Source organism: Pristis pectinata, chromosome 2 (genome assembly GCF_009764475.1).
Source record: "Pristis pectinata isolate sPriPec2 chromosome 2, sPriPec2.1.pri, whole genome shotgun sequence".
NCBI classification, from domain to species: domain Eukaryota; kingdom Metazoa; phylum Chordata; class Chondrichthyes; order Rhinopristiformes; family Pristidae; genus Pristis; species Pristis pectinata.
This window is the reverse complement of record NC_067406.1, coordinates 5,096,128-5,114,872: the sequence shown is the minus strand read 5'-3', so window position 1 is coordinate 5,114,872 and position 18,745 is coordinate 5,096,128. Positions and strand designations below refer to the sequence as shown.

The 18,745-nt window shown below is 45.1% G+C and overlaps 1 protein-coding gene across 2 annotated transcripts in view; it reads left to right on the top strand.

Moving 5' to 3' along the window:
* The first annotated feature begins 604 nt into the window (after positions 1–604).
* The window catches only part of exoc6b (exocyst complex component 6B), a 742,224-nt gene continuing 724,083 nt past the window's right edge, over positions 605–18,745 (top strand). For both annotated transcript variants that reach the window (XM_052038528.1, XM_052038519.1), the window contains exon 1: positions 605–721. In XM_052038528.1, the coding sequence (XP_051894488.1) occupies positions 624–721 (98 nt within the window). In that variant the 5' untranslated portion in view covers positions 605–623. The remainder of the gene's footprint in view (positions 722–18,745) is intronic.

Here is an 18,745-nt window from a genome sequence, read left to right as displayed (position 1 = left end):
CACTCCCACTGAGCCAAAGCCCAATCGCTCTGCTCCCCATCACTCCCACTGAGCCAAAGCCCAATCACTCTGCTCCCCCTCACTCCCGTTGAGCCAAAGCCCAATCGCTCTGCTCCCCCTCACTCCCGTTGAGCCAAAGCCCAATCGCTCTGCTCCCCATCACTCCCACTGAGCCAAAGCCCAATCACTCTGCTCCCCCTCACTCCGCTGCCCGCTCCGACGCTGCCCGCTGGACATGGCGGTCTTCTTTTTAAACTGCCCGCGCCGCGCCTGCGCCGTCCCGCCCCACTGTTCCCGATGAGAAGAAAACGTCGCGGGTCCGAAGTTCGCCGAAGCGACCTGGTGCACCTCACTCCAGGTGGATGGGCTCGGATGTGAGGTGAGTGAGCAGGAAGCCAGTGCCTGCTGTACCTCAATTACCCTCCCGCACCACCAGAGGGCGCCTGACCGGGGGGACCGAATACGCCTGCGCCTCCGTCGCTCTGGCGGCGTGCGGACTACATTTCCCGAGAGGCTCTCTCCCTCCCCCCCCCCCGGCGTTATGGCGTCAGCGCGTCGGAGGACCCGCCCCCCCCCGCCGACGTCATCACGCAGACAAGCGACGTACAAATAGCCTGGGCAAGATGGCGGAGGTGGAGAGCCTGGAGACGGCGGCGGAGCACGAGCGGATCCTGCGGGAGATCGAGAGCACGGAGCCGGCCTGCATCGGGCCCACGCTCAGGTAGGGCGGGCCCGGGGGCCGCGGCAAACCCGCGCTCCTCACCTCAGTCTCCCCTCCTGCCGGGGTCAGGAGTCAGGGGTCAGAGAGCGGCCAGGGGCAGGGTGATCCCAGGCTTCACCCTTCACCCCTTCAACCCCGAACCCCTTCACCTTTTCACCTCTTCACCTCTTCAGCCCCTCGCCCTTCGACCCTTCAACCCCTCACCCCTTCACCTCTTCAACCCTTCACCTCTTCAACCCCTCACCCCTTCACCTCTTCAACCCCTCGCCCCTTCACCTCTTCAACCCCTCACCTCTTCAACCCCTCACCCCTTCTCTTCAACCCCTCGCCCTTCGACCCTTCAACCCCTCGCCCTTCACCCCTTCAACCCCTTCACCTCTTTAACCCCTCGCCCTTCAACCCCTTCGCCCTTCAACCCCTGCCCTTCACCCCACAACCCCCCCTCGCCTTTCGCCCCTGCGACCCCTCGCCCTTCACCCCACGACCTCTTACCCCTCGCCCATTGCCCCGTGGCCCCTTAACCCCTCACCCAACTCCTTAAACCGTCACCTCTTAATACTCACCCCTGCCCATGCATCTTCACACCTGACCCATGACCCGTGCCCCTTCACTCCTGACCCATGCCTTTGCCCCCCCTCGCCCCCATCGTCCTCACTCCCCATTTAAGTCCATGTTGATTATTTTCAGTTCCGTCTTGGTTACGTCCACCTGGTTTTGTTGGTGTTGCTGCTACGTGCTTGCACATTGAAGGACATGGTTACAGCCTGAGATGTTTGTTGTTATAACGCATTACAAAAGTCAGCTGAGGGCAAGCTAACTGTTATAGTGAACTGATGGATGAGGTTATACATGATTAGATGCACATTAGTGGGCGCAGATCTTGGGGAATTGGCAAGAGAGCCTGAGCTTCTCCATGCAGTTGTTATATTCTGGAATGCACTGCCGGAATGGATGGTGGGAGCAGTTGGGAATTGGGTTATGTTGTTGAAGGGGAGGTATTTACAGAGGAGACACAAGAGACTGCAGATGCTGGAATCGGAATCATTATCACTCACATATGATGTGAAATGTGTTGTTTTGCGGCAGCAGTACAGTGCAAAGGCATAAAATCTATAAGTTACAAAAATAAATAAATAGTGCAAAAAGATATAATGAGGTCGTGTTCATGGACCGTTCAGAAATCCGATAGTGGAGGGGAAGAAGCTGTTTCTGAATCATTGAGTTTGGGTCTTCAGGCTCCTGTACCTCCTCCCCAATGGTAGTAATGAGAAGAGGGCATGTCCCGGGTGGTGAGCGTCCTTAGTGATGGATGCTGCCTTCTGGGGCACTGCCTCTTGAAGATGTCCTCAATCCCCTTCCTCCCACAGATGCTGCTCTACCTGCTGAGTTCCTCCAGCAGATTGCGTGTTGCCTCCAGATATTTATGGAGTTCAGTGGAAGAGCAGAATGTGATGTTTCAGAATAAGAATATCTCATTTAAGGGAGATGAATTTTTTCACAGAGTTGTGAATCTTTGGAACGCTTTACTCCAGAGGCACAGTCATTGCGTATATTCAAGGCCAAGATGGACAGTTATTTTGGCTTAAACAAGAGTCAAGGAAACTGCAGCTGAGGCCCAGATCAGATCAGATCAGCTGTGATCTCACTGAAAGGTGGAGCAGTCTCCAGGGGTTGAATGGCTGCCTCTTGCTCCTGTTTGCTACATTCTTAGTGGGTAGCCCTTTGTCAGTACAATGAGTCAAACGGCTGCTTTGTTTTGTGAATATACAAGTTGTCTGGTGTATAAGTAGGGTGTTGCGAGGTGCTGAAGGTCTTAACGTCTTTCAGACCTGACTGATGTCTGCTGTTACTTTGCAACTTGCCTGGAGGGTTCAAAGCCACACCCAAACCAGACCCATATGTCTCTGATATTATTGTCTTGCTTTGTAACTGTGGAAAAAGAATTGCAGAAGGTAATGCTTGTCACAGGCTGATTCAGAGACAGGCAGACTTCCAGACTCGGTGATTTCATTGAAATGTACAAAATTTACATGGACAGTCACGGGGTAGATGCAGTGTTGATGTTTCCCTTGGCTCAGTGTCCAGTTCCAATAAGCAGTTGGCCATAGATTGGAGAATTGAGAAGGAATTTCTTCACAGAGTGCAGAGAATTTTTCGAAGAGGGTTGCTGAGTATATTCAATGAAAAGCTTGAGAGAATTATAAAAGTTAAGGGAATCGAGGGAAAAGTATTGTTTTCTCTGCAGTGTCAGAGGCTGAGAGGTGACCTGATAGTCTATAAAATTTATGGAATTCGTTGCCACGTACAGCTGTGGAGGCCCGATCATTGGGGGTGTTTAAGGAGGAGATTGATAGGTATCTAATTAGTCAGGGTATCAAGGGATATGGGGAAAAGGCTGGGAATTGGGGCTAGATGGGAGAATAGTTTAGCCAATGGTGAGGTAGCGGAGCAGACTCGATGGGCTGAATGGCCTACTTCTGCTCCCTTGTCTTGTGATCTTGTGAAAATTATGAGAGGGTCGATTGAATCTTTTTTCCAGAGCAGAAATGTCAAATGCTAGAGGGCATAACTTTAGGCTGAGAGGGTAAAAGTTTAGAAGAGATTTATAAGGTCAGTTTTTTATATACCACAGAGAGTGGGAGGTGCCTGGAACAGGCTGCCGGGGAAGTGGAGGCAGCAGATACTGTAGCAATGTTTAAGAGGCAATTCAGACAGGCACATGAACAGGCAGTGGATGGAGGGATAGGGACCACGTGCAGGCAGATAGGATTAGTTTTGATTGTCATCATGGTCAGCACAGACATGATGGGCCAAAGGGCTGCACTGTTCTATGTCGTGCAGTGCAGGAAAGTAGCACTGAGGTTTAAGATCAGCTGTGATCTTATTTAATCTTGCCTTTATCATGCACATACTCAGTGATGTCAAACAAGATGCATGATTAGAAAAAACACATAACGCTGAGAATACTCAGCAGGTCAAGAAACGTTCATAGGGTCATAGAGACATACCTCACAGAAATAGATCCTTCAGCCCATCCTGTTCTGTGACAACCATTGAGCTCCCCATTTTTACTCAATTCCTCCCTGATTCTATTCTCCCCGCATCCCATCAAATCCTCCCCAGATTCTACCGCTCACCGACACAATAGGGACAATTTACAGCGGCCAATTCTCTCATCAGCCTGCGTGTCTTTGGGATGTGGGAGGGAACTGGAGCACCCGGGAGAAACGCGCGTTCTCGGGGAGAATGTGCAATCTGCTTACCGACAACACCCGAGGTCAGGATCGAACCCGGGTCTCTAAAGATTTGAGGTAGCAGCTTTACTAACCATGCCTCTGAGCCGCCCCAGAGAGTCGTTGAGAGCTACTGTGAAAGTCGATCCGCGCTGTAATAGAGCAAAGACAAACAGAACCAAGGAACGTACAACAAGAACTTTATTTTCTTTCGCTAGCGGGACTGAGGGATACAGAGAAAGAGTAAACAGTGTAACCCGAGCTCTGTATTGATCCCCACTCAAAGATTCACATGCCAGGGTCCCTCTTTAATACTTAAAGCAAAGAAGTCTACGTGCTAAGTTTCACATACCAAGCTATCCTAACGATTTAATTTTTGCTTAATTACAGTGATTTACCTTTTGCTTCGTCATCCATTCCTTTCTTATCGTTGAGCACTCTGTAACTCAGCAGCAGTTCATCATGCTACAATCTGAAGTCACAGACCGCTCCAGGCTCCAAGGATAACTGCTTATCGCAAACAGCTAGGAAAAACAGGATACTCCTTAACTTACTACTTTGATTTATACACACACCTGGACATCGTGCATCTCAACTATAATCACGCCGTGGTTAGGCCACAGCAGCTGAACAACATTAACCCTTACATTCTCAGTTAACTTTACAATACAGCACAGAAACACGTCACTCAGCCCACTGAGTTCGCACCAACCACCCACCTGAACTAACCCAACGTTAATCCCATGCTTTTATTCTCCCCAAATTCCCATTAACTCCCTCCAGTGGAGAAGGAAACAGCTGAAAGTTAAAAACTAACCGTGTTTAACTTGCAGAGAAAAGGGCCGGAGAGAACAAGCAGTGACTAAGGGAGAATGAATGACACAGGTGTTGGGGTTGCCTGCTGAGGAAGGCTGTTGAAGGCTTGTTAATTGCTGATTGGAAGAGCTGAATGAGAATTGGGGGGAGGGGGAGAAAGAAAAAGGAAGATTGTGGGAACTAAGTGACAAGAAACATTACAGATGTTGAAAATTTGAAATAAAACATTATTAGGGGAATACTCGGGTCAGGCAGCATCTGCGGAGAGAGAAGTACAGAGCACTTCAGGGTGGCAACCTTGCCGCAGAACTTGATGGTTGTGATATGACACAGGAAGACTGGTTATCTGAAATTGCTGAGTTCATTGTTAGGTCCTGTGTGCAGTAATCTGTCAGCTTGAAAGATGAGATTCTGCTTGCATTGGGCTTTGTTGGAGCATCGACAGTCTAAGGACAGAGGGAGATTGGGATGGAGAATTACAATAACAGGCGACTGGAAGCTTGGGGTTACCTTTGTGGACAGAGCAGAGGTGTTGTCCAAAACAGTTACCCAACCTCCATTTGTTTTCTGCAGTTAGAGGAGAGCATGTGGCAAGCTTCGTTCAACACTCTGCTGACCGATCTCCCACCTTACACCTTCTCTGAACAAGCTTTCCTGCTGCCCATATCTCACATGCATCATCTTCTCTGTGTGCTCGCTGACCTTCGCTGGCTTCAGGTCCATCGCTGCTTCAGTTTTAAACACATTAAGCATCACTTCTTGGGTCTCTCTGTGGCCTTGCCTCTCCTTCCACCAACACTCAACCCTTAAATCTTTGTTATCCTCCAATTCCCTCTTCGTAATTATCCCAGTTCCCAATACCAGTGCTGAATATGTCATAAACTCAAATTTCTTCTTTAAGCCTTTCCAATCTCATTCCTGCTGCAAAGAGCTGCTTAAAGTCCACTCATAGTTTGATAAGTCTCCTGCCAACCTTTGGAAGCTGCACGTTGCTAGAATCAAGTTAATGGGACTTAATCCTGAAGCATTTTAGTGTTGTCAGATCTTTAATAATCATTTTTTCTGAGTCAAGAACTTAAGCTCTACATAATTGTGGCTGACAGTCCAGCGTAGCAACAAAAGTGTGCTGTGCGGTCCAAGGTCCTCTCTTTAAGGTTGAATTTAAGCTTAAGGACGATTGGAAATGGAAATCTATTAATGAGCAGGGTGCTTTTCCTGAAGTACTACATCGTTTAGCCAGCACCAATGTCAGCAGATCATCTGCTTGTTACCTAGTTGCTTTATGTCAGATCTGCAGTTTGTCTGTGCTACAATAATGACAGTGTAAAAAAAATATTATTGTGGTGGGATATCATGAATATGTTAAAATCGTACAAATACAATCATGAGAACGTGGTTGACCTGTCATTGTATCTGCTCCATACTCTGCATATTTCAGGTGGTAGGATGGAGAGAAAATTGAAACATTGATACTGACATGGATGGGCCATTTGAACTGTGGTGTATTTAATGGTCTGTATCCCTTGCTGAACAAGTATATTTGTATGAACCCTTTTTCTAAAATCTTGATGAGATTATTCCCTTCAATTTAGATGGAATAAAAAGGCTCATCCCAGCTGTGATCGCTCTACAGGGGAAGTCCCCACTGTTTGTAAGCAGTAAGGAAGAGTGAATTGCATTCTTACATCGACTCTCATGACTTCAAGATGTTCCAAAGCTCTTTGTGTACAGCGAAGTGCCTCTGGTGTTGTCACTGTTGTTACCTTGATAAATATGACATCCAGTTTGTGCACAGCAAGGTTCTACAACGTAATTGACATGAAGGGCCAGCTTTTAAGGCCAAATGTTGGACTTGGCTATGAGATAACTTCCCTTGGTGGGAGTGTGGAACGAGCTGCCGTCTGACGTGGTAAATGCCAGCTCACTCTTAAGTTTTAAGAATAAATTGGATAGGTACATGGACGGGAGAGGTCTGGAGGGTTATGGACTGGGTGCAGGTCAATGGGACTAGCAGAATAAAGTTTCTGCACAGACTAGAAGGGCCAAATGGTCTGTTTTCTGTGCTGTACTGTTCTATGGTTTTCTTATCACAAAGGTGCCAATGTATCTTTGGGAGCACCTTGGCTTTGTTAATTGGTTTAATTGTCACATTTATATTGAAAAGCTTTTTTGGATGCCATCCATACAGATCATTCGGTAAGAACACTGAGGTATTACAAGGGAAAAATAACAACAGAATGCAGAATATAATGTTACAGTTACAGAGAAAGTGCAGCGCTGGTAAACAAATAAGGTTCAAGGCCATGAAGAGGTAGATTGAGAGATCAAGAGTTCATATTTATTGTACAAGAGGTCTGTTCAAGTGTCTTATAACAGTGGGGTAGAAGCTGTCCTTGAGCCTGGTGGTGGTGTGTTTTCCATTTGAAAGAAGGTTCCACTGACAGTGCTGAGCTCCCTCAGTGCTGCACCAAAATGCCAGCCTATGTTATGCTGAGCAGAGATATGGGAATAGAGCAGGGGAATGGTCTGACTGGAATGTACTACAGAGAGCCAGCAGGGACTTGATGGGTCAAATTCCCTCCTTCCCTGATGTGATGACCCTAATTGTCTTGACATTGTGCCTGGGGTGGAAGTTGAGTTGATGGTGACTGAGTGCTGCTACTGAAGCCAGGCCGACAGTGCTTTTGTAACTTTTTTGTTAGCTCAGCCAGTTTATTGGACCAGATCTATATCTGATATTGAAAGTGTAAGAAATGTGATTACAATGAATACTTTCAGCTACAGTTGGGAGATGGTGAGGAGGGGTTGGTGAAAGAGCTTTAAATTATTCTTTGAATTCCTCTATTCTCAAGGATGCGTCTAGATGGCGCAGGTTCAGCCCTGTTCAGTGCTGCGTTTTAATCTTTCGGTTTAGAGTCATAGTCATAGAGTCCTGCAGCATGGAAACAGCCCCTTCGGCCCAACTCGTCCATGCTGGCCAAGATCCCCTCATGAGTTGGCCCCATTTGACCTACCGATTTTTGGCTTTGGTGTCTCCGAGTTCAGAAAGAGCAATATTATAGAACAGTATAGCACTGGACAGGCCATTCGGCCCACAGTGTTGTGCTGATTGAGGAGGGTTTCTGCTTCTGCGGGTCACCATCTCGTGATTCCCGCAGAGAATCGGCTGAGGTGATTAGTTTGGAAGTGACATACGGCTTGGTTTACCAACCTGTCGTCAGGGTGTGGATGAAGCCGTCGGCGTTATCAGGAGAGTGGGTGTAGTTTGGATAGTGGAGGAGAGGGGTGAGGAGGGACACGCTCTTTGGAGATTATTTTGTGTGGCTCGAATATCTGAATGGCCCTCCAACAGTCGTGGAGAATGATTGAAACCACTTTTCTCCCTAATCCCTAGGTGCAAATTTGCTTAAGGGAGTGATTCCCATTGCTGACATGGAAACCTGCTGTAGATGTGGTTTTATAAGCAGTTCCTGTTACTTGTGTTGTTAAAACTGTAGTTAGAATTGTTCAGTTTTATAATTATACCTCTCGCTGCCTTGGTGAAGCAGCCAGCATAATCAAAGAGCCCACCCACCCGGGTCATTCTCTCTTCTCCCCTCTCCCATCAGGCAGAAGATACAGGAGCCTGAGGGCACATACCACCAGGCTCAAGGACAGCTTCTATCCCACTGTGATAAGACTATAGAACAGTTCCCTTATACGATGAGATGGACTCTTGATCTCACGATCTACCTTGTTGTCTGCCTACACTGCGCTTCCTCTGTAGCTGTGACACTTTACTCTGTACTGTTATTGTTTTTACCTGTACTACATCAATGAACTCTGTACTAACTCAATGTAACTGCACTGTGTAATGAATTGACCTGTACGATCGGTATGCAAGACAAGTTTTTCACTGTACCTCGGTACAAGTGACAATAATATACCAATATTTTGCAATCCCATGATGTAGATCAGCAGTCAAGGTCAAGTATGTTTTTAGGTTATCAAACTTAAACATATAAATTTTAATTTCAGCCTGGAACCACAACCAGCAGCTACACCATCTTGTCTGTGGTGCTGTTGTAATGTCTCCACAGGGAAAGGTTGTGTGTACTCTTGTGGCACATGGGTTTTGCTGCCAGTGGATTTTTAAAGCTCTTATTGAATCACTGCAGTTGTGCCGTTCAGAAGAGTGTTCCAGGTTGTAGACCTAGTGAAGATGAAGAAGTAGTGTAGAAGTTTGAAGTCAGGATGGTGTGTGACTTGGAAGGGATTGTGTACATGTACTTGCTGCCCTTGTCATCCATGATGGTGCAGGTTGTGTATCTGTGGGGCTGTGTACTTTGGAAATGGCACATGCAGCAAATGGTACCACAGTAATGGGGAGGGTGAATGAGAGTGGTGAATGGGGCATCGGTCAGGTAGACTATGTGGTGTTGGGCCCTTAGAGTGTTGTTGGAGCTGCATGCATCCTGGCAAGTGACTCTGGACACTGTCCCTATAAATGGTGGAAAGACTTTGGGGTTGTCAGGAGGTAAGTGACTTGCTTTAGGAGCCCCAGCTCCTGAATTATGTGGCTGGTCCAGTCACAATGTGAATAGCAGTTGTTGTAATTAACTCCACAGAAGCTGCCTGACCTGATGAATGTTTCCAACATTTTCTGTTGTTACTATGATTGTGAAATGGGTTTGGCTTCCACATGTGTTTACAGACTTTTCATCTCACTTGTTTAGCCATTCTTCACAGGAATATATCAATCAGGAGTAAGAGGAGGCCACTTGGTCCTTCAGACTTGTTCTATCATGCAACAAGTTCTAGTTGATCTAATTCAGTTTGTATTCCTTTCTCTCCATGGTAACCTTTTTCCCTTACCAAGTTTCTTAACAGCCTTTGCCTGAAACATTGAAAGGTTCAGCTTTCAATGTTCTTTGAGGAAAAGAGTTCCAAGGGCTCCTGATCCACTGAGAGAAAAAGATTTGCCTCATCTCTGTCTTAGATGAACAACCATTTGTTCTTCAACAGTGACCCCTGGTTCTAGATTCTTTCACAAGAGGAAACACCTTCTCCACGTCCACTCTCTGAAATGTTGTATGCTTTAATCAGGTAATCCCTTACTCATCCCCTACCCTGTGCAACCTTTCCTCATTAGATAATCCTTTGACCTAGTAAACATCGGAACTACTACCAGTGTATTATCAACCTTTATGAAGGAGACCAATACCGTATACAGTACAGCAATGTCCTATTAAACTGGAGCATAACCTCTGTATTTTGCTCCAGATTCCAGCATCTGCAGTCTCTTGTGTCTCCCTATTATTGTGTTCAATTCCTCTAGCAGGGATGATAACAATCCATCGTCTCACTAATAACTTTATACACCTGCATTCTAGCTGTTTGTGGACGAGTCCTTCTGCATTTCGGATGTCTGTGAGTTCTGCAAATGGGGTTTAGTGTGGGGAAAATGTGAGGTCATGCACTTTGGTGAGAGATCCAAAGGCAGACTTTTATCTGGAGAAAGGTTGCAGTTGAGCAAAGTACAGAGGGATCAAAATATTCTTGTGCACCAATTGCAAGAAATTAGCAGGCAGTTGCAGCAAGTACAATGTACCCCCACATTACGGCATTTCAGTAATGGAAATCTGGCCTGACAGATTTCACAAAATTGGCCAAAACATTTGGGATACAGAATAAAAATTTGGTTTTACAGAGTTTATATGCTAAATTAAAAATGCAGGCATATTCCCTACAGCATAAAAACAAAAGAGAGGGCATACAATATTGCAAAAATTAGTGGGAAGCTAGAGGATTGGGAAGCTTTTAAAAACCAACAGAAGGCAGCAAAAAAAGCAATAAGGGGAGAAAAGATGAAATATGAAGGTAAGCTAGCCAATAATATAAAAGAGGATACCAAAAGTTTTTTCAGATAAATAAGAATAAAAGAGAGGCAAGAGTGGATATCAGACTGCTGTAATATAACATTGTAGAGGTAGTAATGAGGAACAAAGAAATGGCAGACGAACTGAATAAGTATTTTGCGTTAGCCTTCACTGTGCAAGACACCAGCAACGTTAGAAATTTGAGAGTCAGGGGGCAGAAGTGAGTGCAGTCGCTATTACTAAGGAGAAGGAGGCACTTGGAAAGCTGAAAGGTCTGAAGGTGGATAAGTCATCTGGACCGGATGGACTACACCCCAGGGTTTTGAAAGAGGTAGCTGAAGAGACTGTGGAGGCATTAGTAGTGATCTTTCATGAATCACAAGATTCAGGAATGGTTCTGGAGAATTGAAAAATTGCAAATGTCACTCCAACCTTCAGGAAGGGAGGGAGGCAAAAGATAGGAAATTATAGGCCAGTTAGCCTGACTTCAGTGGTTGGTAAGATGTTAGAGTCCATTATTAAGGATGAGATTTCAGGGTACTTGGTATTGATATATTATTGTCACGTACTGAGGTACAGTGAAAAACTTGTTTTGCACACTGTACAGATCAATTCATTATACAGTGCATTGAGGTAGTACAGGGTAAAAACAATAACAGAATACAGAGTAAAGTGTCACAGCTACAGGGAAGTGCATTGCAGGTAGTCAATAAGGTGCAAGGTCATAACAAGGTGGATTGTCAGGTCAATTGTCCATCTCATTGTATAAGTCTTAGTATAAGTCCACCTCATTGCATTAGTCTTATAACAGTGGGATAGAAGCTGTCCTTCAGCTTGGTGGTATGTGCCCTCAGGATCCTGTATCTTCTGCCTGATGGGAGAGGAGAGAAGAGAGAATGACCCGGGTGGGTGGGGTCTTTGATTATGCTGGCTGCTTCACCAAGGCAGCGAGAGGTATAGACAGAGTCCAAGGAGCGGAGGCTGGTTTCCGTGATGCGCTGGGCTGTGTCCACAACTCTCTGTAGTTTCTTGAGGTCCCGGGCAGAGCAGTTGCCATATCAAGCTGTGATACATCCAGATAGGATGCTTTCTATGGTGCATCGATTAAAATTGGTGAGTGTCAAAGGGAGCATGTTAAATTTCTTTAGCCTTCTGAGGAAGTAGAGGAAGTGAATTCAGAAACTGGCGGTGCAAAGGGACTTGGGAGTCCTAGTGTAGGATTCCCTAAAGGTTAACTTGCAGGTTGAATTGGTAGTAAGGAAGGCAAATGCAACGTTAACATTCATTTTGAAAGGACTAGAATATAAGAGCAAGGATGTAATGCTGAGGCTTTAGAAGGCATTGGTCAGACCACATTTGGAGTATTGTGAGCAGTTTATCTAAGGAAGGATGTGCTGGCATTGGAGAGGGTCCAGAGGAGGTTTACAAGAATGATCCCGGGAATGAAAGAGTTAACATATGAGGAGTGTTTGATGGCTCTGGGCCTGTACTCGCTGGAGTTTAGAAGGATGAGTGGGGATCTCATTGAAAACTACCGAATATTGAAAGCCCTGGACAGAGTGGACGTGGAGGGGATGTTTCCAGTAGTGGGAGAGTCAAGGACCAGAGGGCACAGCCTCAGATAGGACGTTCCTTTAGAACAGAGAACAGGAAGAATTTCTTTATCCAGAGGGTGGTGAATCTGTGGAATTCATTGCCACAGACGGCTGTGGAGGCCAAGTCATTGGGTATATTTAAAGTGGAGGTTGATAGGTTCTTGATTAGTAAGGACATCAAAGGTTATGAGGAGAATAGGGTTGAGAGGGAAAAATATTTCAGCCATGATTGAATGGTGGAGCTGACTCGATGGGCCAAATGGCCTAATTCTGCTCCTATGTCTTATGGTCTAAAATAACTAAGTAAACACAAAATGCAAAAGAAACAGGAAATTCTGTCAATTTTTGTCAAGAGTTTGTGTTTCAGAAAATCGTGATACAGATGGTTTTCTAGGAACGCAGCCTCCTCCATAAATTGCTGAATTGGTTTATTATTGTCACGTGTACCGAGGTACAGTGAAAAACTTTGTTTTGCCTGCCATCCATGCAGATCATTTCATCACATCAGTACATTGAGGTAGTACAAGAGAAAAGAATAACAGAATGTAGAATAAAGTGTTACAGTTACAGAGAAAGTGCAGTGCAGGCAGACAATAAGGTGCAAGGGCCATGACGAGGTGGATTGTGAGGTCAGGAGTCCAACATGGAGGTGTTTCAGTATCAGACACAGATCTGTCCCAAAGGATTGTGGAGACGAGATCATTGGGAGCATTTAATAGATAAATAGAGTTACACAGCATGGAAACAGGCCCTTTGGCTCAACTGGTCCACGCCGACCAAGATGCCCCATCCAAGCTGGTCCCATTTGCCAACATTTGGCCCATAACCTTCTAAACCTTTCCAATCCATGTACCTGTCCAACTGTCTTTTAAAAGTTGTTAATGTACCTGCCTCAACCACTTCCTCTGGCAGCTCATTCCACACACATACCACCCTTTGTGTAAAAAAAAGTTGCCCCTCAAGTTCCTATTAAATCTTTCCTCTCCCACTTTAAACCTATGCCCTCTAGTTCTTGATTCCCCAACCCTTGGGGAAAAAGGCTGAGTCCATTCACTCTATCTATGCCCCTCATGATCTTACACAGCTCTGTACGATCACCTCAGTCTCCTACACTTCAGGGAATAAAGCGCCGGCCTGTCCAACCTCTCCCTATAACTCAGTCCTGGCAAAGTTCTTATAAATCTTTTCTACACTCTTTCCAGTTTAATAACACGTTTCCTTCCTATAGCAGGGTGACCAAAACTGAATACAGAACTCCAAGTGCGGCCTCACCAGCATCCTGTACAAGCGCACCGTGACCTCCCAACTTTTGTACTCAATGCCTTGTCTGATGAAGGCCAGTGTGCCAAAAGCTGCCTTCACCACCCTGTCTGCCTGTGATTCCTCATTCAGGAAACCATGTACTTGGACTCCAAGGTCCATCTGAAGGGACAACAACAAATGTTTGAAAGATTAAGGGCTTTGGAGAAGGAGGCCTGGGGTAGATCAGCCATGATCACATTGAACGGCACAGTAAACATGCATGCACTACTTCTGTTACTTAATTCTGATGTTGGGTAATATGCTTCTTTTTCATTTTTCCTGCCAAAATGAACAACTTTGCACCTTCCCACATCATACTCTTTTGCCAGATCTTTATGCACTCAATTTAGTTGTCTATGTTCCTTTGCAACTTCCTTGTGTTTTCTTCACAATTTACAACTTAGTGTTTGTGGTAGGTTGTTTAAATGGAAAATGCATCACACTTTTCTGGCTGTGATCGCTGTTCAAGGGGCTGTGGGTAATATATTGGCGCAGAGAGGGGATTAGCTGGTTAACAGAAAACTAAATTGGGATTAATGAGTCATTTTTGGATTGGCAATCAGTAACCATTAGCTCCGTGGATTGGTGTTGGGGCTTCAGCTATTTACAATCTATATTAACAACTTGGATGAAGTGACTGCGTGTATTGTAGCCAAATTTGCTGATAATAAATGGACTAGCCAGCTACAAGGAGGACAGAGAGAGCCTGCAAAGGGAAATGAAAAGGTTAAGTGAGTGGGCAAGAAGTTGACAGATGGAGTAAAATGTGAGGTTATCCTTCACAAGACAAAGGAGCGGAAGTAGGCCATTTGGCCCATCGAGTCTGCTCCATGAGCTAAACTAAACTATTCCTATCTAGCCCCAACTTCCGGCCTTTTCCCCTATCCCTTGATACCCTGACTGATTAGGTACTATCAATCTCCTCCTTAAACACCCCCAATGATCGGGCCTCCACAGCTGTATGTGGCAAAGAATTCCATAAATCCACGACCCTCTGGCTAAAGAAATTTCTCCTCATTTCTGTTCTAAATGGGTACTCTCTAATTCTAAGACTGTGCCCTCTAGTCCTGGACTCACCCACCAAGGGAAACAGCTTAGCCATATCTACTCTGTCCAGTCCTTTCAACATTCGAAATGTTTCTATGAGGGCCCCCTCATCCTCCAGTGAGTACAGTCCAAGAGCCGACAAATCCACTTTGGAAGAATGGAATACAAATTAGTATTTCAATGGAACAAGACTATAAGATGTTGTGATACAAAGGGATCTAGGGTGCCTGTGAATGAAACACAAAGGATTGATGTTCCAGGTGCAGCAGCTGATGAGGAGGCCTTTTGGTACGTTGGCTTTTATTGCAAGGGGTATGGAGTACGATAATAAGGAAGTTTTGATGCACCTTGCAGCATTCTTGTGAAACTGCAACTGGAGTACTGCAAACACTGTTGGGTTTCTATACTTAATGAAGGATATGCGTGCATTGGAGGTAGTCTGTGGGATGAAGGAGCCAATGTATGTAGAAGGTTATGCCTATACATTGGAGGTTAGAAGGAGGAGAGGGATTGATGGGGTAGATGCTGAGAGGATTCTCTCCAATGTAGGGGTATCTAAAACCCTGGGGTGTTGTTTCAGAGCAAAGGGTCACAATCTTTTAAGACTGAGGTGAGGATGAATTTCTTCTCTGAAGTTTGCAACTCTTTAGAATTCTCTACTCCAAAGTTCTGTGCAGGTAGAATCATTTGTTCAAGGTGGCAATTGACAGGAATGGAGCAGGAAAATAGTGGTGAAGACAAAACTGGGACATTATCGAAAGGTGCAGCAGACCTGTTACGGGTCAGGTTGCTATTTGGTGAATGTCCCTTTAAGGCACCTAGACAGTAGAGTAGTAGTGTGTGTGGTGTCATCAAGACAGCAGGATTATAACAACGTGCTGGCTGTTTTGCTCAGTGAGTCAAAGCAAGTCGAGGAGAGAGAGAGACACTGACTGCTGGTCTCCGTAACAATGGATGAAGAACAATAGCTGTGTCTGTCACTACAACCCATGTCTGGATTTTTGGAGCAATCAAGTGGAGTCCACTTTGTCGTTAACCTGTAGTGGGAAACAGGTATTTCTGGGGGTGGCCATGTATCAAATGCCTTCGGGGTGGCAGATACTTCAGAACAAAACAATGGAGATCATTGGAGATTGAGGTGTCGTATGGATTCCATCGTGGAACATGTGGATTTCGTAAATTTCTCTCTACATTCTCTCTACGTTTTGTCTTCAGTTAACAGTGGTTTTGCAAAAGCCTTTGCTCATGTTTTACCCGATGACTTGCTGAACTGAACTTTGAGAACTATTCCCAGACTTGGGGTTTGGGAATTTGCCACACACGCACTTTGAGTTTAGTTTTGGGGATTATGTTTGATATCTAACGTTTTACTTTACTTATTATTACAAGTAGTTATTAATAAAATAGTTTTTAACATTTGTACATGTGTCAGTGTGGTTCTATTGTTGCTGGTACGTAACAGACCCAAAGGGCCAATTGGTCTCCTAGGGTCCAGTCTCTTAAGACTTATTCATTATAGTAGAAGAGGGAATTGGAGGTCCATTTTTAATCAGCTGGGTCACAATCTGGCGTCTTGAATCTCCTGCCTGTCTCTTAATCTATTTAGAATTGATGAAATGTCATCAACCTGAACCATTAGCTTGGTTTCTCTCTCTACAAATGCTGACTGATGTGCTGAGTACTTACAACATTGTGTGTTTTATGTTGCATGTCCAGCAACTGAGTTACTTTGATTTTGTTAAATTTAAATAATAGAGTTGAAAATTAGCCTCGTGGTCAAATGGAGGCTTTCCTGTTCTCTGTACACCAGCAGTTATTGCCCGGTAGAAAGAGTGAACTAGGGAGTAACATGCAATCTGCTGGAGGAACTCAGCAGGTTGAACAGCATCTGTGGGAGGAGAGGAGTTGTCGACGTTTCAGGTCGAAACCCTGCATCAGCAGTTTGCGTACCTGAAACGTCGACAATTCCTTCCCCCCACAGATTCTGCTCGACCTGCTGAGTTCTTCCAGCAGATTGTGTGTTACTCCAGATTCCAGGATCTGCGGTCTCTCTCAAGTGAACTAGGCATTTCTGTTCTCGATTAAAATCGTTGCTCTAGAGGTCAGCTGATTGCACAATAGATTTTGAGGTGTTTGAGGGAAGACTGATTCTGAAATTAATAGATCTCTCAAGTGGATTTTTAAACCTGCAGTGACCTTGTGTTGCAGAGGTATTGTTCTGCATCATTACTGTTGTAGTTTCATTGTGATCCAGCTCATGCTGCTTGTCCTGGTCTCTGAGTAACTTGCAGCATTGAATACTTTCACACTGCTGCCTAACCGTGTAGTGTTTCGGCTTGGGTTTGTAACCTAAATTATAAAAGGAAGCAAAATGAGTCTCTGGAGAAGGTAGTGTGCTTCGACATGCTTCTGAATACACTTGGAGTCTGGAGCGGTGGAGGCCGAGGGAAGATTTGATAGAAGTTTGTAAAATTATGTGAGGCATAGATTAGGCAGCCAGTATCTTTTTCCCAGGATTGAAGTTCCCAGGATTCGAGGGCATGCATTTAAGGTGAGAGGGGCAAAGTACAAAGGAGATGTGAGAGGCTTTTTTTTACACAGAGAGTGGTGGGTGCCTGGAATGCACTGCCACGGGTGGTGGTGGAGGCAGATAACATAGGAGTGTTTAAGAGACTCTTAGATAGGCACACAAATATGTAGATCGGCAATGTGTGGGGAAGAGGGATTAGATTAATTAGGAGTCATTGGTTTAATTAATTTGGCATAACATCATGGGCTAAAAGGCCTGTCCTGTGCTGTACTGTTCTATGTTCTAACTAAGATTTTGTGGTGCCTACAAGAAGCAGGCCATTTTCCCCTGATGGTAAGGTCGTTGCCAAAATAGGAAAATGTTCCAATTGATCTTGCAACTGAAGAAAAATAAACGAGCGACTTTCCTACGAGCCCCAAATCCTGTATTCTATATCTCAGCAGGATTGACAAGCTTGTAAGCATTTCTCCTTATTGCTTCTATAAGCGCAGTGGAACATGATGGTACACATCGAAGAGTGGTGGTGGATGGGCCAAGTGCCAGCTGGATTCCTCTAATGAGTAAATAACACCACTTGCCAGACAGCAGTGCTGTACTCTTGTATTTCTGTGTTTCAATTTCAATGGCACCCTTGCAAGTCTTGACAGATAATTGAGCCTTCCTTTGCCAAAACCTTATTACTGCTGCTCAAAGAGCTAATACTTGTTTTATGTTATTTGTACAACACATATAAAAGGCTCAACCACTCCTCTCGAATCATAGAATTGTCACAGCACACGTGGAGGCCAGTCAGCCCTTTATACCTCTGCAAGGTTTTCATAAGAATGAATCCAGTTAGTCCTATTTTACAGCTGATCATCCCTGGTGGAGTGGATTTTATTCATGCTGGGTGCATGGTATTGGTGTTGGATTATTATTGTCACATACCGAGGTAGAGTGGAAAAACTTGTCTTGCAAGCCAATCGTACAGGTCAATTCATTACACAGTGCAGTTACATTGAGTTAGTACAGAGTGCATTGAGGTAGTACAGGTAAAAACAATAACAGTACAGAGTAAAGTGTCACAGCTACAGTGAAAGTGCAGTGCAATAAGGTGCAAGGTCACAACAAGGTAGATCATGAGGTCAGAGTCCATCTCATTGTATAAGGGAACCGTTCAATAGTCTTATCACAGTGGGGTAGAAGCTGTTCTTAAGTCTGGTGGTACATGCCTTGTATCTTCTACCTGATGGAAGAGGAGAGAAGAGAGAATGACCCGGGTGGGTGGGGTCTTTGATTATGCTGGCTGCTTCACCAAGACAACCAGAGGTAAAGACAGAGTCCAAGGAGGGGAGGCTGGTGTCCGTGATGTGCTGGGCTGTGTCCACAACTGGTCCTGGGCAGAGCAGTTGCTGTACCAAGCAGTGATACATCCAGATAGGATGCTTTCTATGGTGCATTGATAAAAGTTGGTGAGAGTCAAAGGGGACAAACCAAATTTCTTTAGCCTCCTGAGGAAGTAGAGGCGCTGGTGAGCTTTCTTGGCTGTGGCATCTATGTGATTTAACCAGGACAGGCTGTTGGTGATGTATCCCTGCAAGGTTTTCATGAAAGTACATTCTCAGGATTGGGCGGTGTTGGTAAGATGTTTGTTGCCTTAAGAA